Source organism: Vidua chalybeata, chromosome 3 (genome assembly GCF_026979565.1).
Source record: "Vidua chalybeata isolate OUT-0048 chromosome 3, bVidCha1 merged haplotype, whole genome shotgun sequence".
NCBI lineage: Eukaryota > Metazoa > Chordata > Aves > Passeriformes > Viduidae > Vidua > Vidua chalybeata.
This window is the reverse complement of record NC_071532.1, coordinates 48,848,851-48,875,404: the sequence shown is the minus strand read 5'-3', so window position 1 is coordinate 48,875,404 and position 26,554 is coordinate 48,848,851. Positions and strand designations below refer to the sequence as shown.

Below are 26,554 nucleotides of genomic sequence, written 5' to 3'. Positions count from 1 at the left end.
ATTATTTCTTCCTTAAGCTGACAGCATCTGGGTTTCTGGAAGTAAACAGATGGTCTTAGTTAGCTGAAGGTTGTTAAGGTCATGTAGTTGATTTATGTCTACTGCTTAGCTTCATTGGAAAGTGTTGTGTGTTACGATGGAGGGAAAGGCATCCACTGAAAAGCAGTTGCATTCTGTTGTTGGAGAGTTTGTGGGCTATGAAATATTCATAACTTGTGAAATAATTTATAAAAGTGTTTAAATATATATTGCAAGAATCAGACAAATCTAGGGTGTAGGTGATCAAGTGATCCTGTGAATCTCATCCTTTAAGCAGAATGGTTCCAAGTACAGAAAGTCAGCTTTTCTGATTTGTAAATCAAATTAAAATATAAAAATAACTGAGGACCAAACTTGCTTAATTTTTACTTTCCTATCAGGTCCTTTATGCTTGCATTTCTGTTTTTCAGTTTTGACTGCTGGTATGCACCTGTATATTTAGAGAGAATAAAACTCTTCCAGTGGAATATATTCTTTGGTGCTATCTCTTGTCATGCAGTTTAAGCAGTTAATGTTAAGTTTATTTAAGCAGTTGTCATGTAAAATTCTGTCAGCTCTGCTTTTCTCTTCAACTACTATTTATTTCAGAGCACTTGGTAATACTTGGCTAGGCAGCCAGGGATGTGGGGTGGGGTTGTTACTTGGAGCTATGATAACAGTGTTTAATAGAGAGTTGATTCAACCTCTCCAGGTGGAGTTGGTGAATATTGGAGGAACTGACATCGTTGATGGAAATCACAAGCTGACGCTGGGGCTGCTCTGGAGCATTATCTTGCACTGGCAGGTGAGAGGCTGCTCTGAGATCTCTTCCTTTCCAGGAATCATGTACAATGTTCTGCTGTGATTTTCTCAAACCTTCCCAGGCTTTTGGTGGCAGAAAATACTGCTTCTATTTTGGGCTGGTAAATAAAGGCAGGCCAGTATTTGGTTTCTGCTCGAAGTCTATTGGCTGCCTCCCATGATCCGTATTCTCGCATGCGCCCAGTTGTGCTCGGCCACTCAGTTTAGTTCCTGCTGGTGTGAATTGCAGAGAGGCTTTTCAGGCTGAAGCATTGTATTTCCATTCCTTCCTCAAGGCCTTGAGGCAGGTAGTGTTTTACTGTTTAGGTAGCTGTGTTTGTCTTGCATCTTACAGCTGCTTTGTAGGTTTGTTAGTCTCATAGATGGAATTGTTCCTGGTTTATCTAAGTATCTGTGAAGATCATCAAATTAATTTGGAGGGACCTTTGTAGATGTGCATAACTAGTACCCAAACAGCAAACTACTTTTGTAGGATGAGCAGATATTCTCTTCTTGCAGAAAACCTATACAAGCTGTATTTTTGGAGTTTGTTTACTGGTGGAACCACAGCACAAGGCAGTGAGGAGTTTTATTCCCTATGCTTAGAGCAGACAGCACCAAGGAGAGTGAGAGGATCATAGTGTAAGAGTAATGTGTCATTATTACACTAAGCATCACTGGTTCTTGTAATCAGTAGAGGGAAAAGACGGCCTGAAGACTGCTATTCGCAAATTTCATGTGAGGAATTGGAGTTTGATTCATGGCTTTTCATGGGGAAGCCCCTTCTATGATTTGGAAGTAGTTTGGTTTTGTAGGGAGGAAAAGTGGAGCATATGTTTGTAAGGTGTAGTTGTTGCTGTCTTGCAGGTGAAGGATGTCATGAAGAACATCATGTCAGATTTGCAGCAGACCAACAGTGAGAAGATACTGCTGAGCTGGGTTCGCCAGTCCACCAGACCTTACAGTCAGGTCAATGTTTTGAACTTCACCACAAGCTGGGCTGATGGACTTGCCTTTAATGCTGTCATTCACAGACATAAGTAAGTGGCAAACAGCTTATCTTTGACCTAGTGAAGTAAACAGCTTTTTTCCTGTGTCTTCATGCTTGAACATTTGACAGCTTCTGGCCTATTTCAGTGATTCTTTGTCCAGGATTTTTGTTTGTTTGTCTTTTCTTTGTGGCAACAATAGCAGTGGTGGGACATTGCCAGCAAAGACTGTAGCCAAGGCAGGAGGGTAACGCTGAGTTCCTGCACATGCACAAACATTTGCTAATTGGAGTGGGTTTACATCCCACTTGGTATGCATTTTACAATGAATATATTGAAAAGGTCTCTGTTGGAGAAGGAGGAGTCGACCATCTCCTTCACCTGAATTTCTCTCCTTCTACCTGGCTTCCCTTGCAAAAAGAAATTTTTCTTCCATTGGAGAATGCCATATAATTTCAATAAGAAGATACAGAAGCTTCAAAATGAAGAAATGAGAGGCTCTGTAGCTTTTCTGGTGTTTTTTAATGTATCTTGCTTGAAAGACAATGTATGCAGTTATTTCAGGACTGCAGGCAGAACTGTGGGGCAGAATATCAAACACTTTAGGTATCTGTAGAATATCCTTTAGTTTGTTCATTATACTTTATAAGGAATGGAGTTAAAGGTTCTTTGCAGAGATCTTTTGTGTTCTTTCTGATTTTTGCAAGACTCTTCAGAAGTTCAAATAAATCATCATTACAGATTCTATTAAAGTTGCATACTTTTTTTTACTTCCTTTTTAAAAATCTCTTGAGATCTACTGGGCAATCCATTCTAATCCTGTGTCTCTTAAATGAAGTCAGCTCATTGCTTTGCAAGGTCTGACTGTTCTTACCCATAAATAACCATTTAATGTGGAAATGGTATTATAATTTCTAGAATTTAACCAGACCTCCTGGTCAGCAGGTATTTGACACAGCAAATGCTTTACAAACACTCAGATTTACACCCAGCAGATGCAAAGTGTTTGCAGAACATACATTCACTTTGAGCCTGCTCTAAAGTGCCCATTTGGCCTTTGGTAAGCGCAATAGGCTCTGTCACAGACTCACTGTCTTGATATAACTCTGTGTCTTGTGGACCAGTGCTGGCTTGTGTTCAGCCTGCATGGCTGTGTAAGGAGGGCCAGCACCATGCTGAGGGCTTCTGCAAGTTTGGAAGGACTGCTGTGCAAGGACAGATCTACCAAACCTCTCACTGGAATTTATCACAAGTATTACAAAGTCCCTCCCCCGGACTGTGTGAGCAGTTATGGTGATTTTCCTACCAGCACAACTGCCTGTAGTGGCCTTGCTCTGCTGTTGAATGTGTGAAGCTTTCTGATGGAGTGTGCCAGCTTTAGACACAAATGAAACCTAGGTGACCTGAGAGAAGCAGAAAAATTAGTTTTAGGCTGTTTGTTGTCCTTTTATTTTTACTATGTGCTTAGGCTGTGCAGGATATGAAGTTTCTGCCCTTTTCAGAGCACTTTTTAAGTAGCAAAAGCCTCAGCTGTAAGCTTTTGACTCAGTAACTGTGCTTTCCTGTGACTTCCTAAAATCTGGGTCTGAGCCTTTTATTCCATATCCCTTGGAGCCTGACAACTGCTGGCATGTCAGAATTCAGCTTTGTTGTCCCTGGGCACAAGTCCTTTAGTCAGAGAAGCATCATTTTCCCCATACTTTAAAGAAATCTTGAGCTGGGTTTATCTTTTCAACTTTGAAGGAGAGACTTTAAAAGCACTTGCAAGGAGCAAGGAGATTGGAGTAGGTTGCAGAAGCAACAGGACAACAAAGCCATTTAACTTACCCAGACACTAGTGCTTTCCTTCCTCAGAGGCATTTTTCAATACTGCTTTTATATTTTAATTTAATATGACACTTAAAATCGGAGAACCTTAATGGATTCCATTAAGAGATTTAATATCTTTCTTTTCTCATTATGTATCTGTCAACAATTGTTAGTTGTACTACCTCTTGGCTACAATATCTAATATTATATCTAATATCTTTGTAACACCTGCAACATGCAAGTAACCTATTAGCTCATATAATTTTATTAGCATTTTACTGTACTGGTCTCTTTCATTTAGTAATATTAGCTTACCTCCTCTTTGAATTGAATTCTACTTTTTCATTTGAGTTTCTCACTCTTAGGTAAGTACCTGTGATTTATTAAAATCTTTGTTTTCAAAGTCAATATCTACTAAAGATATACATGAATCTATGGATCTTCTTGCTGCTTTTGCATGGATGTACAGTATTCCATGAGCTTCTATGTATATCTTTGTTCCTGCTCACCCTGCTTTCTTCTGGCTTTTTGCTTTTTAGACTCTGTTGGGTTAGGGACTTCCTGTTTCACAAACGTAATGACTTGACAGATGATAAAGGGCACTCTTAAGTCAATTTACAACTGAATCAAATATTAAAAGAATTAAAGGCAAGACCATCTCTTCCTCCCCAAGTTCTATGAAGTACTGAATCAATAGCAGTGTTTTGATGAGAAGCCACTATTGCAGGAGAATGGAGGATGTTTTAATGGCTCTGCAGCTGTACTGCTGCAGCACTTGGCTGATCATGCCCCGCAGGTGTAGGTACTGCTTGGAATGGGCCCTGTTTGCTCCCTCTGCTTCCTGTTGTGTGCTCTGCTCTTTCCCCTTGAGACCCACCAGCGTGTTTTGGGTGCACAGCTGGACTGGAGATGCCCTTGGGTTAACACTGATCTTAGATGAAGGCTGCTGACACTGCAAATTGATCAGCTCCTTGGCCTGATTTGTACTGGGACTCATGAGCACTTGTGATGGGATGTTTTCCTGTAGGCTGTTTTTCGTTACTGGGGGAAAAAGACCATGGGGAAGAGTGAGTGAGTGAGATGGAGACCGCTGTTTCTCCTGGCTGTGATGGCCTGGGGTGGTCACTGAGCCACATCACAAGTTTGGAATGAGGTTTTCCAGGAACAGAGTGACTCTTGATTACCAAGCAGTGCCTGATGCAGAAAATGTGTAGTAATAAAATGCTGTAAAAGAAACAGTTGAGGAAAACTGGTTCTGGGATAAATTTTAAACAAAGCTTGTGTTCTTGCTGGTTGTATTTGATCTCCTGTTTCAGTCAATGACTTTGTTTAGGACATGGAATGGAAGGTGGAGGTTGCCGTGGGAATGCAGTCAGTTAATTTGTGATCGTCAGATTGTCTCTAATAAGTGAGAATCGTGCTTTTTGTTTTGCATTTGTGTATATGCACTTATGGTTGGTATTTGGTATATATGTGTATGAATATATTATTTGGGTAGCTACTGTCGTATGCCTAACTTGATATTCTGCATGGTATGGAATTTTCTTAAGGATAAATTTGCTTTCATCCTTGTTTTACTTTCATTTTTAGACCTGAGCTGTTCAGCTGGGATAAAGTTACAAAGATGTCCCCGGTTGAGAGACTGGAAAATGCTTTCAACATAGCCAAGAACCACTTAGGAATAGAGAAACTATTGGATCCTGAAGGTGGGATACAGTTTTTTACTCGACAAGAAGCTTTTTTTGAGCTCTCTTAAAAGAAATTTCTTCTATTGATACTAAGTATGAATGACAGTTCTATCAGCTTTGTGCAGTGCTATTTAATTTCAAGCCTTTAAATTTGGATTTAAGGAAATGCCATTTGTTAGGGTAAGGGTATGGATGTACATGTGTAGGCTTTGGTGTTTTGAATATTAAGGTTTGGGTTGACTTTCCATCCAGGGACTGTGTAAGGAAGGTGAAGTTGATACACTTTGTTTCCTTTTAGGTAGGAGCTGTGCTGCAAGGATGTATGCTTTTCAGGTGCAGTAGTGCATTGTGTAGAAGGGGCTTTTTAAGAGCTCAGAATTTATTGTTCTTTACACACACACTGAGTAGCAGTAGTTGCCTAGGAATGCTTATCAGGAAACCTTTATGGCTCCTTTTTAATTTATTGACCTGTTCCTCTGCTTTGAAGTGAGCCTCCAAAGATTCATTCTGAAAGACAAGCATCACCTTCTTGTGGAAAAGAAAAAAAAAAATTAACTGAATGGGTACCGTTCATAACCCAGCCTGGCTCAGTGAAACTCTTTCCAGTGTGGAAAATGAGAAAATTACCTGACTGACAATGGGAATGGGGATAGAGCCTAAGTGGAAATGTTTGTTTGTGTAGGATACTGTCCTTGATACATTTCTGCTTGGGAGATGCTTCAAACAATTTTCCCCAGGCAGATTTTATTCCTTAGCAACTTCATGTCTGTGTTCTTACTTTGAAAAGATCAAGACTTTTAATGTGAATTCACTTCCAAATGTAGAAAAAAATTTTTTTTTCCTCCTTTATGCTACTTTTAATGTGTGTCTGGTCTCTAAGCCTAGTATCTAAGTTAAAAGTTCATGAAAGGCTGTTTAACAGGACAATATGTGAATTGTTACCTGTGTTCTATGTAATGATTTAAAAAATTGTCTTCATTTATTTTTCCCCATGTTTTATCTTTTTGATGCAGATGTTGCTGTACAGATTCCAGACAAAAAGTCCATTATTATGTATTTAACTTCTTTGTTTGAAGTCCTTCCTAAGCAAGTTACAATGGAAGACATTCGGGAGGTGGAAACCCTCCCAAGGAGATACAAGCAGGAATGTGAGGATGGAGAATTCAGCGTGCCGCAGGTGTGTTTATCATCAAAGCTGGCCTTTCTTTTCTTGAGCTGTAATTTTAGCCGATCTTCAAGTTTGTCAGTTACCTCTGGAACATGCCTTCTGTCCTGGGCAACACAACTGGGAAAATACGAAAAATCATAGCAACATTGTCATTAACTGCAGTCTTTCTGTCTTCCTTTTTCTTTTCTGCAACACTTACAAAAATCTTGTGTATTGAAGTATAAATTTGTGTTATGTTGCCCTTTTTTTTTCTTTTTCTTTTTTTCCTTTTTTTTCCTTTTTTTTCCTTTTTTTTTTTCCTTTTTTTTTCCTTTTTTTTCCTTTTTTTTCCTTTTTTTTTCCTTTTTTTTTCCTTTTTTTTTCTTTTTTTTTTCCTTTTTTTTTCATTTTTTTTCCTTTTTTTTTTCTTTTTCTCTTCTCTGCTTCATATGTCTTGATCAGCTAAAGAGGATGGTCCAGAATCTTTAACTGAATTTTCCATGGAATTTGTGGTGGTTAGTGGTAGTGATGAGGTTTTGGTTGGTTTTGAGATTCACTGTTGACAGAGCAAGATTAAAGTTGTATTCTCTATCCAGGTTCTTTACTAATGAACTTGCAGTTTAATATAGTGACTTTGGCCTTTCTCATTAAGATGTATCCAACAATTTTTTTAACATTTTATGAAAGCTTGAAAGAGATCTTAATTTTTCTGGTTTTAATACCATTTGGGAGGGTGTCTTCTGTGCAGTTCTAAGACATCTCTTTCCACTTGGCTGCCTAGACTGTGGCACTTGAAGAAGACCAGGACAGTTCTAGAGCAGAGACTCCCAGCACAGTGACAGAGGTGGATATGGATTTGGATAGCTACCAAGTTGCTCTGGAAGAAGTTCTTACATGGTTGCTGTCAGCTGAGGATGCATTTCGGGAACAGGAGGAAATATCTGGTGATGTTGAGGAAGTCAAAGAACAATTTTCCACCCATGAAGTAAGCATCTCTTATAAATTATTTTATTGCGATGTGGCTTCTTTTTTTTTTGTGTTTGTGTAAATAAGCTGCAGAATTTCCATTTCCTAGCCTTTATTCAAGGCGAAATTCTTCTTTTTAGAAGAACCTAGAATGAAGCATGATTTGAAACCTTAATGTAATTTTTTTAAATCACCTTTGTTGACTGGTTTACAGGTGTGCATAATACAAAGGCAGTCTGATCTCAGACTGAGTTGTACTTCCCTGCTGCTAATTACTAAAAAACCTGGTCAGCCTTATGCCACTTGCTGTTAAATAAGGGTAATGCTGAAATTGACAATTATGTCAATTTATTCAGTGGTTCTCCTGTGATGATTAGGATAGTTTGTTTCAGAAACATGTGTTGATGCTTCCAAATTATTCTTTTTTACAAATTTTGGTTTGACTTTGGTCTAAATCTGAAAAAATGTCCCAATATTGCAAGAAGGTTTTTGCCATGTTAGATGTTTTAATTTTTTCCCATGCCAGCTTACTATATAAAATCGAATATAGAGTTTGAATGCTGATCAATCAGAGGAATTTTTTCCTTGCGCTACAGTTTTAAAGCCATGAAGCAAAGGAAGAGCTGTTCTGGATATACAGTAAATATATGTTGCTAACTCATAGGGTTCTAATTGCTTTCCTACAGTACATTTCAGATGTTGTTTTATGTTCTGTTTGCCATAGGTAAATTCCTGTTTCATATTTTTATTGTGTTTGTTTGAAGGCTCTCTTCTCCCAAAGAGATCTTTCATTGAAGTGGTCAGCTTTTTTTTTTCCTCTGTTTTACTGGATCCAGAATTTTTGTAGTGCATGGAAAATCTTGTGTCAAGGAAAGGAACACGTCTGCCATCATCATGCATTTGATGGTGCCAGCTCCTTCTAGAGCACTGATGCAAACATTACAGTTTTTTAGGATATTTACCAAGTCATAAACTCTGATAAGACCTCACAGTGATGTCTGCTTGTACCATTTCCAGGGTTTTATGATGGAATTGACTGCGCACCAGAGCAGTGTGGGCAATGTTCTGCAGGCTGGAAACCAACTGGTGGCCCAGGGAAATCTGTCACCTGAAGAAGAGTTTGAGATCCAGGAGCAAATGCTGCTGCTGAACTCCCGCTGGGAGGAGCTCAGGGTGGAGAGCATGGACAGGCAGTCCCGGTGAGTTCATGGCACATAACTTCTTCTAGAGGTTCAGGACTGACCTCTGGTTCTTGCTGTGTTTTGGAGAATTTGGTTTGCATACATTTGTAAGACTTTTTTTTTAGAATAAACATTTCACTTTGTGACACAAAATCCTCCTTCATGCTTTAAAGTGAAATGAAAGGAGTGTGTATAACTTAGTGGTTTTTTTTTTTTTTTTTGGGTCATTGTGTAAATTATTTTGTGAATTGTTATGTAGATGTGCCAGACTAAATATATGGTATTTAAATGCAGTGGTTGCATAAGCTACTGAAACAATGTTAGAAACACATTTAAGTTTCTCAGTAAAGCACATAGTGGATATCTATGTGTATTTACATAATTAAAAAGCTTTTAGAAGAATTTTTCCCTACATATGGGTTACCAAGGTAAGAACTGCATATCAATGGAGAAACTGTTTTGTTGTGACTTTCAGCAGTGGCTTTATTAGCAGCAAACCCCACTGGAAGAAACAATCCCTGATATAGATTGCATAATTCATGAACATTTTTTATTGAGAAAGAAACAAGAATGCTTACCTGTGTTCCTTAGCTAAATGTTGAAAATTTTATTTAGTAATAAGTAACAGTTTTATGTATGCACTTGCTTCTTTCCTATATGAACTAGAATTTTGTTCCTTTCTTTGGGAAAGCTGTGTCTGAAGTAACTCTGTGCTTCCCCCTGCAGCCTGCATGACATGCTGATGGCGCTCCAGAAGCAGCAGTTGCAGCAGCTGTCTGACTGGCTGATGGTCACAGAGGAGCGCATTCAGAAGATGGAATCTCAGCTCCTAGCAGAGGATTTGGAGTCACTTCAAAAACAGCTGGAAGAACATAAGGTAAACCTTTTGCTGTTATGTAATATGTATAGGAGAAATATTTGGAAGATGTGTACATTGGCACATGAGAAACTTAATTGTCAAAAGTCATATGTGACTGCATTTGGTGTTTGGAAAAGGATGATGGTGGTGTAAAAAGGAATTAGAAGTCTTAACACCTGAGCACTGCTGACTAGCAGGAGCTATTACATTTGCTTCATGCAGGAAATGAAACCTTTAGGGAAAATTGTTACCCTTACTTTGTGCAGAGAATAGGGCCTCTCCTGGTAAAAAAAAAGTGTGAGGAACAGTACGAAAGGTACTGTGGAGAGATTTGCCCTTAATTACTGGCAGGCATTACTAACGCCTGCTTGAGACTTGCACATTAAAGTAGTGGGGGAGTCAAAACCATCAGGGCCTTCCAAGTCACCAATTCCAGTCCCATCCTAAGAGAGTGCTTAGACACTGCTTTCTCATATGTGCAATATTTTGGAAGTGTTTTTTCTCTCAATTGAATTTTTGGGTAATCCAGCAAAGGATTAAAGGCAAATCCAGCCTTTCTATCCTGCAATGTTTTTGTGAAGGAGAAAGATGTCCTTTTGATATTTGTCGTGGTGCAGCTTTAGTTTTCATGCTCAGTGCTGAGGTTTGACCTTCTCCCCAGCATGGGACATACCTCACAGAACAAGAGCACTGGAGTATTTTTAGTCTGTGTACTTTCCTGTCCTTTGTTTTCAAAGTCTGGGGAGTTTGAGGCATGTGTTTCATAGAGTAGCTTAGGATATGCTGGTATAAAGTGACATTTACAGTACTGTAAAGGTGTGTTGATCTTGCGGAGATATTTTGTAGTAGGCTTTAACCATTGAATCTGTTCTTTTTGAAGTTGTATGAATATTTAAATCTACAGATTGCTTTAAACTAATCAGAACTGCATGTTTTCTGCAGTTTTCAACTATTAACTTAGGAGCATCATGGTCAGTTATTGCACTGTTGATACTTTTTGAAATTATATTGTCAACTCTTGAAAAATGAGTGTTCTTAATGATTTCTGTTTGGCATGCCCTATGTTGCTTGCTTATTAACAATAGCAGCCCTGTGTAGAAATACTTAAGCTCTCCTACGTAGAACATTGGACATATGGAAATCAGTGTAGTTGTCATGTGATTCTCCTAGTCAAGTATGGGACATTCAACTTAAGGCACTATCTTTTACAGTATTTTAACCCAAAATGTGTTTGGGTTCATTTCTAGCAGCCTTTGCTTAAAATTTTTAAACTGTGCAGGGATTGCCAGTGGTAAAATATGTGCTTAGCTGTTGAATCTGAAATATCAAAGTTCATTTGCCACAGCAGCTGTGATAGTCACTGTGGCCAAAACAGCAGATTAGCAAATGCATTAAAAGTTGGTAACCTCTGATTTGTTCTTGTAGAGCCTGCAGAGTGACCTAGAGGCAGAACAGGTAAAGGTCAACTCCCTAACACACATGGTGGTCATCGTTGATGAAAGCAGTGGGGAAAGTGCAACAGCTATTCTGGAGGAACAACTGCAGGTAAAATCTTAGTCCTCTTTTTTTAACGGTATTATTAGACACTTGAAAAATTTGCATGTAATTGTTAATCAACATTTTTGTGTTTAAAGACAATTTATCTTGGAAAGTAATTTAAAATAACATTTTCTTTAGGAGCAATAATAACTTGAAAAATTATTAATTCAGCTCAAGCTAAAACCTGCAAAATACTTTGGTGACTTTCAAGCTCAATTCCTGATTTGTCAAGCTGTTTGCATTCCCAATGATTTAGGTAATTTGGTAGTATATCCTTTCAGCAGTTGCATTAAATGGGAAGATTGATAGTACAACTCTTATTTCATGTCAGTTATTTTCCTGAAATAGAAAGTTAAAATCTGACAGGAGAAATACTTGGAAGACATGAATGCAATTTACCTAGGGAATATCATATGAAGTGTTTTCCTGTCACTTAGGACTATAACCTGAAGTACAGTGAGTACATGAGACAGAATTTTTTCAAACAGAATTCATGCTACTTTGTTCATTCCTTTTTAAGTCAATTAAATAGCTCAAAGACTTGAGCAAAACCAGAGTTAAGGCTGTATGTGAATGTTTTTGAAAGTGTTAGTCTCCAGCTCTGTGCAATACAGTAATATCAATAATGGGCAGGAAAGTAGATATAATGTAGAAAGATGTTAATGTGGAGTAGAAATCACACTTTTGAATATCTGGTTTTGGAGTTCCTTTGTGAGGTTCGTGATCATTACTGAGTGTTTTGTGCTTTTGTAGAGGCTTGGTGAGCGGTGGACAGCAGTTTGTCGTTGGACTGAGGATCGGCGAGTCAAACTGCTAGAAATTCAGCTTTTATGGCAGGAGCTGCTGGAAGAACAGGTGAGTAGCTGTTCAGTTTCTCAGAGTGACTGGTTGATTTGTGGAAGGGAAAAAAACCAAACTGAGAAAACCCAAACAGTCAAAGCTCTGACTAGGATTGAGCAACTCATGGAAAAGAGACCTTGAAAGCCTAGAATTTGTTATTGTTTGGGTTCCCAGTGTTCTTTGAGGATAGGAGTAGCTCTGAAGTGCAAGAGAAGTATTTTTCCAAAGTTTAAGAATAGAAGTTTATAGCTCATTATAAAGTAATTTCCAAGGTATCTTGTAAAATGAGTATCTGTGATACTTAGAAAATTCATTGTCATTTTTCTATTGGGTAGTTTTGTAATTACAGAAATCTTCGTAATTAAAGTATATGTGCTTCCAGCATGAACACATATACACAATTGTGCAATACTAAAGTGTTTTCTCGCTTTGATATGACGTATTTTACATAAAAATACTTCTCAAACACAAGTAATTTATGGCATAAAAAATAACAACACAACTACATGTGCTGTTTCTATATGTAGAATTAGAGCTTGTTTCATTTCTCAGCTTAAAATATTTTGTTTTTTTCTTTGAAGGTTTTACTGAAATTTTTTTTTTCTTCTTAAACATATTTATCACTGTAAGCTATTGTTTAAACAAGGCAGAGATTGTTTAGACATTTGAAAGAAGTAGAACAATGCTGGTATATCTACTGGTATCAGCTGCAGCCTTGTTTCTTTGACAAGCGTGTTTTGTCTGCATTCTTTGGGGCTGCATGTGTGTTCCTCCCTTACCTATCCCATATCTGTTTGTAGTATATTGATATGCTGAATTTGTAGCTCATGTGACCTTGTTAATATGGACCCAACATTAAGATTCTGGTTTATCCCATGCCAAGTATCTGTTTATATATGTTTCTTTAAAACAATGCTTTGTCACCTGTGTATGTGTATCCAGAAAATTGTGTGCTAATGTTTTCTGGCAACTCTTGGGCATGGTAACTCAGAATTGAGAAATAAGGATTCCCCCAAAATCCTTGCTGTTTATGTTTTGAGTTATGGACTTAAAGTGCTCTTACTTTTGATGACTCCATCATGTCAACATCCATTTCTACCCTTATGTGTGTTTGGGGACCGCTCTTTGACTATTACAATACTGTTAGAAGTGCCATATTCTGTTGGAGTAGAACATTTGAACTCAGCTTATTTTAAATTTGTGTGTAGCTATGTTGCTCTGTAAAAATGAAGCAATCAGTGTGCTTAATGTAGAATGTCATATAGCAAATAAGGACCAAATAGAAGTTTGTTTTAGCTGGTTTAGATGAGCCTTTTTGCACTCATTGTTCACCTGAATAATTCATTTATTGCTAGCAGGTTTGAATTACAAATCCGCAATGATGATCAAGTGACTTACGAAACTTACAGTCTGAAACTACTTAAAAATAAATACAAATACTTTCATAACACAAAAGTAACTAAAACGCTTTATTACAAGCATTCTCTATTTTGTCCAACCAAATGGAGAGATGAGCAACAGTGATGCATCAGCCTTTTTGTGGCTGCCTAGAAAGCTCTTGTACACCACATTTTCAAGTCAACACAGTCCTTACCTCTCAGGAAACAAATTGCTCAATCAGTGCCAGAGACTTCTTAGCACTGTGGTAATTATGTTTCAATTTTCTAGGGAGAGTTATCTTTGACTGCTGATTTAGCAGAAATTAACTGAATGCATTAAGGGGTTTTGGGCTCCTCTTATGCATAAAATATGTTGGCTGGGATGCCAGCATGATTTTTCCAGAGTGTGTGGTGTTATAATTCTTTTTCTCACAGCCTTATGGCATTTTAACCACCATCATATTTCTGTCTGTAGATTTTGCATATTGCTTTACATTAGAAATGTGAACTGCCTTAGCCTTGTGGCCCAAAGTTGCTATAGTAAGTTCTGTGACAATGCCAAAAATATACAGCTAGGGTGGGGAGCCTGGTGGCTGTTGTAAAGTGTGTTGTTCAAAGAATAAAAAGGTCTGTCTTGCTGTGTGATTTATTTTTAAACTGAGAGGAACACCAGTGCACTAATGGCTGGGCAACTGAGATTGATAGAGAGATGGGCATTCTAGACCATGGAGATTGCTATCCAATAGCAGCAGTATGTGGGAACATAATATAGAATACATAAAATCCTTCCTGGTACTTGATGCCAGTTGTTGCTGGTATTACTACAGGAGTGCTGTGTGACTGAAGAGAAGTGAGACCTAGGACAGGTTTTGTAGAAAAAAAAAATGGAAAAAACTAAAGGTCCTTGAGTTAGAACTGTTCAGAGCAGACCACTCCAGCTTCCAGTAGTTAATGGAATAGAATTTGCTGGCGTTGTTTTGCAATTGAAAGTAGGTGCCATAAACAGGGAGGTGACTACTTAGTATCTGAGTCTTTGATCAACTGCCTGGACTAAAAGAAATATGAATTACCAGTGGTGTCACTTCTGTGTGAAAACGTTTGTAACAGCTGTGTTTGAGTTATAGAGGAAGAAGGATGGAAAAAGAAAAGAACACATGCATGCTATTTTGATATATTCTATTATGATTTATAAATCCTATGTTAGCTTTATGGTGGGTATCTGTTTGTTATATAAATAAATTCGGGGGAGGTGTGCTCTGATATATTGAGAAATGGTTTTGTTGAAATTGTTTTGCTGAAAGTATTACTTGCTTCCCTAATATGATATTTTTGTCCACTTTTGTGTGCTACTTTTGTTAAAGTCAACTGAAATTCCAGCATATAAAGACTGCAGAACTGTGTTTTGAATGCAAAGATTATAAAGAAGCAATTGTCAATAGCTATTTGACAGTCTTGATATTTTCTTGTGCTATTTTTCTTATGATCTGCAGTGCTTATTGAAAGCTTGGTTAACCGAGAAAGAAGAGGCCTTGAATAAGGTCCAGACGAGCAACTTTAAAGATCAAACAGACCTGAGTGTGAATGTTCGAAAACTAGCAGTGAGTATTGATATCCTGCTCTATCCCATTAAATCTCATAGACTAGATGAGTGGCAAATTACTAGTTTGACCCTAGTAGGAGCTGTGAATGCACGATACATTAGAAGCCAGGCCAGCATTATTTCCTTGCCAGATTCTTGGACTTGAATTTAAAACATATGTACTATTTACTCCGTGGCCATTCTATGTTGGTGTGCCAAACTCTGAAACAGCTATCCCAGATTTTTGAGAGGGTTTGGATGTTATTGCAGGCCACCAGTCAGCTGTGCTTTCCAAGGTATAGGTTTGTGGTGTGGGTTTTTCTTTATTTCATTGCAACAGCTTGTATCTGAACTAATAATTTGTAACTGTTACTGAAGAGATAGTGCTGGTTCCTCTAGAAGATGTTTCAAGGATGTGCTCTTTAAGAATGGTGTCTGTTAGTGCTTTTTTTTATGCAAAAGAGCTGTTCATCTGGCTCAGGTAGTACATATTTCACCCTGTCACCACCCTTTCAAACCCCTTTGCTTCTTAGCCAAGGAATTAAAGCTTAGGGGAAGTAGAATACTTGATGTTATATTTTAATATTTTCTTTTAACTACAGATTTTAAAAGAGGACATGGGAATGAAACGACAAACACTAGACCAGCTGAATGAATTAGGTCAGGATGTGGCCCAAATCCTTGGAAATGGCAAAGCATCCAGTAAAATTGATCAGGATCAAGAAGAACTAACTCAGAGGTGGGACAGTTTGGTTCAGAAGCTAGAGGATTACTCCAACCAGGTATTTACAAGGCTTTATTACTTTTTAGCTTTTTGTATGACTGCATGTATGCAAACTTCACTGTGTTAGCAAAATTGTCCGGGCATCAGGCTAGAGAGGTAGGTGAGTACTTTTTCATGTGGGGCTGACAAAGCTGTCTGTGTTTTTGGTCTCCAAAAGCCCAAGTTTTTAACCTGACCAGTACTGTTACTCGTTTCTCACACAGATTAAGCTTCATTTATCTGGTGAGTAAAGCAGGCTTGCCATGTATTATCAGTCAATGCAAATGCCTTTAAACATTATAAGAGTGCTGGGAATGGATTTAAATCTGATACTAAAAGAAAACAAAGGCAGAACCCAAACCCCAGAATAGATAAACAAATGGGAGTCATACAAGTATTTATGCTCTGTGGGTATGATTTCTCATCTGTTGAAAATAGAGTAGTTGTTTGTTTGACATGCAATGATGATAGCCAAGCTGGATTGCTCAATGTTTATTTTAATATTTTGAGTGCTTGATAATATTTTTATTTAGACAGAACTCCTACTGGATTCTGTGAGGGTTTTATTTGACAGCTTTATAACTCATATGTGAGTTATATGAGTGAGGTTTTTTTGGTGATATTAATATGTTGTTATGGGTAAAACCATGGCACTAATTAATGATCCATTTAATGTATAGTGAATGAATTGTACAGTCTGGGTAGGGACTCGTTTCAGCCATGTGGCTTTAATTTGTTCTTGTGTTTGAGTCAAAGCACTAGAGAATGCCAATTCCTGTCTCTATCCTTTCACTCCCCTTAAATATCAAGCACATACTTAGAACTTACAGGTTGAGTCTCCTGGGACTTACCTTATAACGTGATAAAGAGCACGGGAGATTTCTATTGACTTGAGTGAGTTTTTAGGTCAAATTTGCTGTGTATTAGCTCTTCATGAGATCTAGACTTTGTTTTATAGAGTAAGAGTACAAAATGTATAATTGCTAATAATAAACTTCAAGTACCTTTGTTCTTTTTGTGAAGAAATTAAGAAAGAAAATACATATAATGCTCCTTTTGTTAATTTTAGTTCATTTGGAATGGCATGATTCTAGTTGAATTGAGAATTTTGTTGCTTGGTTCCCGTCTGTAAAATGAAAATAATGATCTTTTTCTCTGAAGTGTAAATATGATAAAGGTGCTTCATGACATCTTGGTGTGGTCATTTGTGAGAGTGAATGAACAGGCTTTTATGACTGAATAAAAGAAAATAAGAAAAAGCAACTCAGCTTGTATAAAAATGGCACATAATCCTTGCCCTAAATTATTTTGTATAGGTAACTCAAGCTGTAGGAAGTGTAGGAATGTCTCAGGTTTCACAGAAGACTTCTGCAGAAACACCATTGAAGGAACAGGTGGTAGTTAAACAGTCCAGACAGGAATTGCCCCCACCACCGCTCCCAAAGAAAAGGCAAATTCCAGGGGACAGTGAAGCAAAGAAAAAGTAAGTATATGTCACTGCAATTTTCCCTTGCTCATTGGATACTACAGAGACTGTCTTGACTTTTGATCTTTTTTTATGCAAGTGAGCAATACTTAAGTTGCAGTTGTGAGGTTGGGCTTGGGGGCTTGACTAGATTATTTCCAGTCATGCCTTCTAACCCTAACAATTCTGTGATTCTTTGAATGGGAATGGAATGCTATATGCAGCCTTGCTTTCAGAGCAGCAGAAAACCTGTCGCTTCCATTAATTTCAAAAGAAAACAGGGATATTTTGTTTCTCATAGAAGCAGGTCTTCGGTTTTTTGTACCTCAACTCCTTTGCTGAAAAGACAGAATTATTTTTACTTGCTTTAAGAAAAACATCTTCTCATCTTTGCTCAAGAGGTGGTGTGAAAGTGTCAAGCATTTTGATTTATTATTTATTTCTAATCTTCGTAAAACATATGAGAAATATGGAAGAAACTGCACAAAACAGATGCTCAATCAAAAAGATTTTCCATCTATCTTGTATTTAGTAATAAGAATAATATTTCACTGATATCTCCTTTCACAAGTATTTCTGGAGTGGCTGGCACTCATTTGCATATATAGACTCACAGAATCATTTGGGTTGGAAGGGACCTCAAAGATCATCTCATTCCAACCTCACTGCTATAGACAGGGACACTTTCAACTAATGGAGGTTGTTTGGAGACTTATCTAGTCTGTTCTAGTAGGCTTCCAGGGATGGAGCATCCACAGCTTCTCTGGGCAGCCTGTTCCAGTATCTCACCACCCTCATACTGAAGAATTTCTTTCTTATATGTGATCTAAATATACTCTCTTTCACTTTAAAAGTTACTTCTTGTCCTATCAATACACTTCCCCGTTGAGTCCCTCTCCATTTTTCTTGTAGCCTCCCTTTAGGTACTGGAAGGCTGCTATCAAGTTTTCCTGGAACATTCTCTCCTCTTAAGCCAAACAGTGTTTAATAACATGTGTTGAATTCTCTTTATTAAATAGCATACCTAAAACTAAAGGAATTGTTTCAGTGTAAATTAGGAAATTAAATGTTGTCTGCTCAACATACTGCTTTTTGTGCTTGGCTGAGGAAATGAGTATTTCCTTGAAGTATCAGTGGTTTAAGTCTTTGTCAGGTCATTTAGAGAGACAATAGAGGCTGCATCAAGATTAGGGAGTCGCTGTGCATTTCCACAATGAAGAAGAGTTTTTGAATTAATTTTTTTTCTGGAGGAGGAATGGAGGTTTTAAGAGGTGAGGAACCTGCCCAAACCCTCTTAAGGACTCTGGTCAGACTTTTTGAGCTCTGGTAGGGGTAGTGTGTGCATCTGGATGTGCCAGGGCAGTAAAGTAGTCAGCAACCATCTGTCCTTTCTGTGTCTCAGGAGTTGTAGAAACTATTATAGATTTTGAAAACAAAAGTGATTTATCTGTTTTCTGTTTTCCTAGAGTTCAAACTGTATTAAAACCAGGGGTTGTAAAAATAGGTCACAAACTTTCTGATGGTCTTGTGTGTTTCCATTTACTTCTGTTGAAACCAACAAATGACCAGAAAGTGGAATTTTGCCAGTTCTCCCACGGAAGCTTAGATTGACAATTGCATATATTGGGGTGCTGTTATTCCATGGTAGGATTCACACTGTTAAGTAATGTAATTGTAATACAACTTGACTTGTGGTCTGTACAGTGCATCTGTCCATCTCTCAAGTTCTGTACAGTACTGCTTAATTTGAGAGTTGACTGGAGTTTTTTTGTTGGTGGTGTTAGGTTGTAGCATAGAGGTCATAGGGGTAAGAAAGTTGTTAGTATAGACATGTACACTGTAGACAAAACCAGTAAGCTGTAAGTTAATATTTTGTCAGCTAAGTGTGCAGAAATGTTTGTCAGCTGTCATTGCCACTGTTAGCTTTTCCTTCAGACAAAATAGTGTTGCAGACTTTTGAAACTTAGAACTGCAATTCTTACTTGTTTTGTTCCTGAGGTCTAATTATTACTTTCAAAATACTTGGCATTGAGAGATCTGTTTTGTAACATATTAAAAGAAATGGCTACAATTTGTGTGAAGCTATGCGTAAAATAAATTGCACCATGTATTCTCAATTTGTTCCTGAAGGCTGATACTGTGGGGATAATTTTTATTATGGTAGGCTTTTAAAAGTCTGTCTCTACTTCTTGTGAGTAGTAATATGAGGAGTATGAATTTTGTGTAAAGCCTTGCTGGTTTGGGGTTGAATAACGTGCTGAACTTTAAGACTCTTGATTTTTAAGACATAGTGACTGAAACCAAAAAACGAACTGCTGTCTGACCTTTTAAACTAGGTTTGATGCTGAAAGTACTGAGCTCTTGAACTGGATTTCAAAATCAAAATCTGCCATTCAGGCTGCAGACATCAAAGAACATAAGAAGATGAGAGAGACTTCAAGCATGAAAGAAAAATTGAAGGTAAAATGGGGAGATAGAGCATGTTTCAGTGAATACTCTTTGTATCTATGCTGGCTGTTAGCTGGAGGTGTGAGTTGATCCGCATGCTTTGAGGGGATTAAGTCCCTCAGTTACATAGTTTCAGAACTGAGCATACGTGGAAATCTTCGACCAGCTGGACACATTTTTTTTGCTGGTGTTGTTGCATAGTCCACAGGAAATCTTAAAAACATAAATTACTGATGTCTCCCTTGGAGTTCTGAAAAATGTCTGTCTTCAGGATCTTTTACACTAAGTAGCATATTTTGGTTTAATGTTTCACAGTTGGAAATGGACTTGATTGATGCCACTTATCTAATTTTGGTAGAGATAGGCCAGTGGGGTGCTCAGAGACCCCTTGAATCATGCTGTGACACTCCTCAAACACTGTACTGCCCAGGCTCCAAAATGGTTTGTTGTTATAATGCTTGGACATGTTGTTAGCTCTATTAATTTTGGAGAAAATCTGATTGTTACACTTTTGTACAGTATTGCTGACCTGCAAGACAGATTACATAATTTTACAGAATCTTGTGGGAGCTGTGAAATAACCATTTTATTTTCTATTCCTTGTCAGGAATGTATTCTTGTCTTTTTATGGTTCTTGAGTGTTCTTTGTTAATGAAGACTTACTGGAGCTTTAGCAGGACTTGAATCTGCTTTTGAAATCAAAAACAATACTTTAAAATCTCTATAAAGAGACTCCTCCATAGTGCTCTTGTGGAAAATGGTGCTAGTAGGAATGTTTGGAATAGCAGTACTGTTGGAAATAAAAAACAAAACAACTATCCCAATATTTTATTTATAGATCTTTAAGAATGTTTATAGCTCTTTAAAAAAGAGGTCCTGAGATGAACACCAGGTTCCCATGAACAGTACTGTTTTTAAATGATTGGGCTATAAGTGGTTAGGACAGAGTTTGTTCTTCCCAGCTGTGCAAATAAGTGCATTTTTCTGAATGTACTGTAGGAAGCCTAAACCAGAGTGATGACCTTTGACATGAGGTTCAAAAAGATTTTAGTTTGGTGATGCTTTGTTGTAATCACAGAGGATATTGAAGTTACGGTTTTCTGGCCAGGGAACTCGTCTTTCCTCTGTGGATGTATTCTACCTATTGACTCACAAAGGAATATTCCCCAATATGTATAACTTGTGGGAGGAGCTTTTTCCTTTAAAAATCTTGGTAGTCATGGATAATTTCCCTCTCCAAATCTTTGTAAAAGTAAAGCACTAGAGCTTATGAGAATGGATTACTGGTGTGCTATAGTTCTTGCTGTTTGGACATCTAGGGAAAAGGTCTGTTGATCCCTTCTACTAGAAATCACAGTAGAAACTGTAGAAATTAAGGGGCTATTAAGAAGGTCTCTTCTCCACTGGCTCACTTTAGAATTGCAGCTGTATTTTTGATCACAAGTGACTTGTTTTAACTGCTGTCCCAATATCTTATTTGACACTGTTGGGGTCATCAAGCCATTAAACAGTATTTATTCCTGGCGCTGTAGTACTAATCTCTTGCATGCCTGCTACTTGTGAGAGGTGACTCCATTTGCATTTGTTTTCTGCACAAGTAGAACTAACATGCAGCTTAGAAGGTGGTGCATCTAAGACAATGATGTGTTTTGGGTCGAATGGGAAAATAGATATTACTGAGTGAAAGAGGGAAGTCAAGGAAAATAATCCTTGCTGCCACTATATTCTTTTGGGATTCACTTTGAAGGTGATTGAAAAAGAAAGAGCTGAAAAAAGCCAGAAGTTAGATGAACTGAAACGAAGTGGACACATTCTTTTGGATCAAATGGGAAAGGGTAAGCAACTTGGATGTTTTTCTCTTTTGTGATTTAATCAGTTGAGTTGCTGGGAAATAATATTGAAATACATTATCTCTTTCCTTCTCCCTCCATTTTCTTTCCTTCATTGATCATTGTTACTGTTACTAGTTAGTTATGTGTTTTTTTAATTAAAGCTTTTAGAAAAGCAATATTATTAACGTGCATGTGTTCATTTGCAGTCTTTTAAGGGGTATTTTAAGAAATTATTTCTATTTCTGTAACAATGCTAGTTACATGCTTTCAAGGAAGTAGTTTGATTTTAAGTAAATGTTTTAAAACAACTGCTACAGAGAAGTGAAAATTTTGAAGCCAAATTTAAACTTAATACTTATGTGTCTATCTCTTTTGTTCATAGTTTTACCTATTTTTGTAAAAACTGTGTTTTTTTTTAATGAAGCAGTCACAATCTATGGCTCAAAGGCAAGAGAGAAGTCTATAGGATTGGGAAAATGATTGCCAATTAAAACCCTTATCCATGGGATTGTATAATTGACATCCATGAAAGGTGAATCTTTAAGCTTTGCCAAAATCTTGTTTCATATTGAAAAAATTCCATCAGTGGAATGATATCTCTATAAAAGAGATGTTCATATCATCTAGAGGCAATCTTTTAGATCTTCACTTGACTTCTGGTGAAGTTGTCATCACTGGTAGCATTCTGACCAGGAAAGAGGATGGTATCACTGTCCTGCATAATGACCAGCATCCCTTTGGAAAATGCTGAATTCCATTGGATTTCTCAGCAATCACATTTTTTTGTAGTCCAATGCTTTGCTCATGTGCCCCAATTTACTAAGTGTGTCCAGTCCTCCCCTCCTTGCCTACTGCAACTGAAGCTTTTTACAGTGGGTGCCATTGCCCTGAAGTTGATGGCTGAAAGCCACTGATTTGACCTGGAGTTTACTTTCTAAAAATTTTTAGTTGTTCTTTGTTTTCAAATACGAACAGAAATTAATGCTCCCTTCCTCTTTCTTCTACAAACCCTTTTAGCTGTGATAGGTCATGGTATGAAACCAGCATGTGTTAACCATAACAAGAAATAAATAGTTGAAAAGCTGCTTTTTATCAGCTAAGAGTAAGGTCACGAATTTACTTTCTAATTGATTGTCATCTTAAAGGTTTGGATCTCTAGAAAATAACCAATCTACACCCCCTGGTTTTGTTAGGGTCTGATAGTATGTTCTGTCCAGGTCAGGCTTGCAGGCTTTTTCCAGTTTGAGGCCCAGCAGCACCTGTGTGGAATAATGCACAGCACTGGCACATTTGTGCCTACATCAATGTCTACCCTGGGGCAGGAACAGGCTGTGCCATACTGGCAGTGACTGGTCTTTGTGTGCTCCTCCCCTGTGGCTGCAGCTGCTGTGGTGTTGGTGTGCCAAGCCTATGGCCAGTGTGTGAGCACAGCACATCTGTGGAGCAGGGTCATCAAGTGCTCTTGTGAAAGCTGGCTGGCTGCCCTGACCAGAGGTTTGGGCTCTACTTGTGCTAGAGTGGTTCAGCAAAAAAAATCCTCTCTGTGTCTTTCCTCAAAATTAGAGTATCTCATTCTACAATTTACTAGAAATATAAAGCTGAAATGGTGCTAGTAATAAGCATAGATTTATAGATATTGGACTTGGAATCAAAGTGTTTTGTATATTAATGTGAAAGTGCACTTGTATTTGAAGATAGGAAAGGTTTAAATGCCTGTTAATGAAAGTGTGTTGCAGTTAATATAACAATAATTTGTATAATCTTTGTAGAAGGACTTCCTACAGTGGATATAAAATCTATGATGGAGAAAATTTTGTCGGGGTGGAAAGATGTGGTTCAAAATCTAGAAGAAGTGGCTAGAAAGATAAAATACCAGGAAGATATAAATGCTTATTTAAAGGAAATGAATGAGCTTGAGAAGACTTTAATTGAGAAGGATGACTGGCTTAAAAATTACTCTTCTTCAGCATCCCAGTCGTCAGCAGTCCTGAAAGAGTTATGTCAGGTAAGTCTGGCCAAACTTGTTAATTGTGATTGGAAGCTCTCAGAAGCACAGGATGCCCCAGCAGATCTTGGCCTAGTCAGTAAGATAACTCAGTTTCTAAGGCATGCAGGGCACCTGATTTGACTGGAAAATTTTGGAATCTCTGTCACAGAAGTACTTTAGTGTTGTCACTAGTAATGTGGATGAGCTGTGCTGTAGTAGTGTACTAAAATCTTTGTGTTTACAGGGCAAGTATGAATATTGGTTTTGGTTTTTCTTTTACAGCAGGAATTAACTCACCTTGTAAGCCTGAGTCCACAGCTGGAACATCTGAAAGCCACCTGCAAGACACTCACCTCTCAGCCCATGTCTCCAAATTTCATTCAGGAGAACTTGAGTGGTTTTCTTGATCACTTCAAATTGACTCATCAGAAACTAGAGGAATGTCACCAACAGCTGAAAAAAGGTAAATAAATAAGCATAAATATGTATATTAGCATAAAACCTCCTGCTTACTTGTGTTTTGATTGTTTCTTGTTTGTTTTGAGCTGACTGAAAAACTCATTGAATTCTGGTGGAGTTTTTGTAATGTTTATGCTAGGCTTTGTGTCAAACTGACAAAATTACTTTATTTACCTGGAGGAATATGGCCTGTTCTGTGCACAATTCACAAATCTATCATTCCATGGTGTTTAAAACGATTATGCAAGGATGCAACATCCCTGAAACCTCATTTAACTACTTAGCAAGACATATTTAAGGTGGATAATAAAGCTCCAAAATCTGTCTCTCTCTGACACTTACAGAAATAAATATTCTATAATGAAATTCTAGAAATGAAAAGTAGAAGATTAGAAGAACATTGTAAAATGAAAGTGTGCATGTGAAATTTATTCTTTTTCATAGCTTTGAGCACATTAGTCATACATAATTCCTTTTGGAAATTTCATCTTTGAAGTGATTTGGAATCTGGCTTGCTTTTCAGGCAGTTTCTACTTGGGTTGTTTTTGCATTAAAAATTTCATTATAAGCATTCAAACCAGTCATGCTGTTTTTTAAAGAATTTTAAATGTAGTGCATGAAATATGTAGTTCTGGTAATGCTTTACAGCTGAATAACAACAGCACAGACTTGCAAGAATTTTTTTTTTCCTTAGTTTTTGTTTCAGAGTAATTTGAGGAAGTGTTTTATTAACAGCCTCGAATGGAAGAGCATTAACACTCTATTCTGAGTGTAGTAAAAGTAGGCTCAATTACTAAATTGTTAGGCCATCTATATAATGTGTTGCACCAGGCCTGCATACTTCAATTATATGCGTGCAGAAAACTGTATGAATGAAGTATCTGTCAGCCATATTCAAATTACAAGGGTATGTTTTCATTCTTACTGTGACTAGTTATTATTTTATAGCTGTTTTGAGTTCATGTACTTGTGAGTAATTTTATTGGTATTTTGGTAACTATATATCATGTGACAAAAATACTCCTTTTTTTTGTCATTCATCACTTGAGGTGTTACTGGTCTGCTTGAACCAGTTATTGCTTGGTAGAAACACTGTATATATTCTAACACCTTAACTTCGTGTTTGTGTGTCTTTTGAATGAGACAACCTGCTGAGAGAAGTTATATTGCCTTAGAAATTATAATGCCAACGAACAGAGGGAAATGTCAGTTCAGGGTTTTAGCTGTTTATTTACAGCATAGTTTGAATTGCTACAAGGTAAAAAAAACTTCCAGAGCTATGTAACCGGTGGAAAGAACTAGTGGTGTGACGTCGGCATTTGTGAACTTGGCGGGCTTTGACTGACAGAAAGCCAGCTCCTCCTTATGGCTCTTCTTTGAGCCACCAAAAATTCCCCCATGGAAAGCTACTCAGTCCCAACTATATGGGCATATTTTAGATGGGATTTGACTCAATATTTTTGTCACTGGGCAACTATCTTAACTATTTTCTTCTCCTTCAGGATTTTCTGTAGTTTAGTGACAGTGCACCTATATGGTCTTATTAATTTCCCCCCCTCTTTAAATTGATCTGGCTTTTTGAGAAAAGGGAGCTGGATAACTCTGATTCTCTCAAAAGGGTGGCCTCATTTTTATAAAAGGTAGGACAGTTATGACAGTAAGCTGTTGAAAAGCTACCTGGTGAGTCAGAACAAGGCTGAGATGAATTTTCAGATGGGGCAGTAACAAAATTGCTTAGGAATCCAGGGCCAGAGAATGTGCATACCACAGTACCGGACTTACAGGCAAAATCCTGTTTGGTGCAGTTATTCTTGATTATAATTGATTGAGTTTGTAAAATTTTTGGGAGGTTGTAATTGCATATTTATTATTATATTCTATATACTTGTATGTTATATATTTAATATTTTTAGAGGAAAAACAATGCTATCTGTTGAAGAGTTTTTTAGCTCTTGGAAAGCTGATTATGTTCACATCTCCTATGATTTGGGTTCAAATGCATATTCTTACTTTGTTTTGTTTCCTTCCTCCTTTACATGGTACCAGAGACAGAAAGCCAGCCGAGCCGGGAGTACGTGGAATCCCTGCAGCAGCTGAAGGATGTGCTGAGCGAGCTGGAGGGCAAGGAGCACTCCATTGCCAGTGGCCTGAGTGAGCCCAGCAAGGTGGAGAACGCCCTGCAGCGGGCAAAGGTAACTCTCACCTTTGCACTGAGTAAGGAGGTTACCCCCTGCTGTCACCCTGTGTTCTCCTGCCTTGCTTTCAGTGGGGTAGCTAACACTGCTCAGAGGGGTGTAAGGGATGTGGGTGTGGAAACCACTTTTGGAGGTGGCTTGCTGGGTTATCAGGCTGCTGAGGGACATGTCCAGGTGAGGGCTGGGTATCTCCGAGCCTGCAGGACTTCACAGCTTCTCTTGCTGCCTGTGCCAGGAGAGAGCTGTGACTGCTCAGCCAGGGAAAAGGACCTCAGACAGCCTTGGTGGCTTCCCCAGGCACTCTCTGGTGTGTGTGTGCCTCCTGTGCTCAGGAGTTGCAAAACAAATGTTAGAGCCCCAAGAGCATCCCCCTTCTAGAGGCTGGGTAGGATCAGGTTGGTGATCTGACCCAAGGTCTGCTCCTCTGTTGCCAAGTGCAGTTGTAAGGAAAACCAGGAGCTGGGAGCTGCACCTGCCTGAGCTGCACCACCATGCCTGTGCCCGGCCTGATTCTGTCCTTGGGAGGCCATGTCCCTCCCTGGAGCAAGGAGGATGCTCTGACTCTGCCTCTGCCCTCCCGAAGGGACTGCGGTGTGCAGACTTTCCACCC

The 26,554-nt window shown here is 38.1% G+C and overlaps 1 protein-coding gene across 1 annotated transcript in view; it reads left to right on the top strand.

Annotated features, from left to right (window-relative positions):
• UTRN (utrophin) overlaps positions 1-26,554 on the top strand; it is a 339,059-nt gene that overhangs the window by 73,810 nt on the left and 238,695 nt on the right. The window contains exons 5-21 of the mRNA XM_053936936.1: positions 731-823; positions 1,687-1,859; positions 5,208-5,323; positions 6,319-6,482; positions 7,234-7,437; positions 8,436-8,617; positions 9,326-9,476; positions 10,884-11,003; positions 11,751-11,852; positions 14,707-14,814; positions 15,398-15,577; positions 16,875-17,041; positions 19,360-19,483; positions 21,219-21,306; positions 23,073-23,308; positions 23,573-23,753; positions 25,796-25,941. Of these exons, the coding sequence (XP_053792911.1) occupies positions 731-823; positions 1,687-1,859; positions 5,208-5,323; positions 6,319-6,482; positions 7,234-7,437; positions 8,436-8,617; positions 9,326-9,476; positions 10,884-11,003; positions 11,751-11,852; positions 14,707-14,814; positions 15,398-15,577; positions 16,875-17,041; positions 19,360-19,483; positions 21,219-21,306; positions 23,073-23,308; positions 23,573-23,753; positions 25,796-25,941 (2,535 nt within the window). The remainder of the gene's footprint in view (positions 1-730; positions 824-1,686; positions 1,860-5,207; positions 5,324-6,318; positions 6,483-7,233; positions 7,438-8,435; positions 8,618-9,325; positions 9,477-10,883; positions 11,004-11,750; positions 11,853-14,706; positions 14,815-15,397; positions 15,578-16,874; positions 17,042-19,359; positions 19,484-21,218; positions 21,307-23,072; positions 23,309-23,572; positions 23,754-25,795; positions 25,942-26,554) is intronic.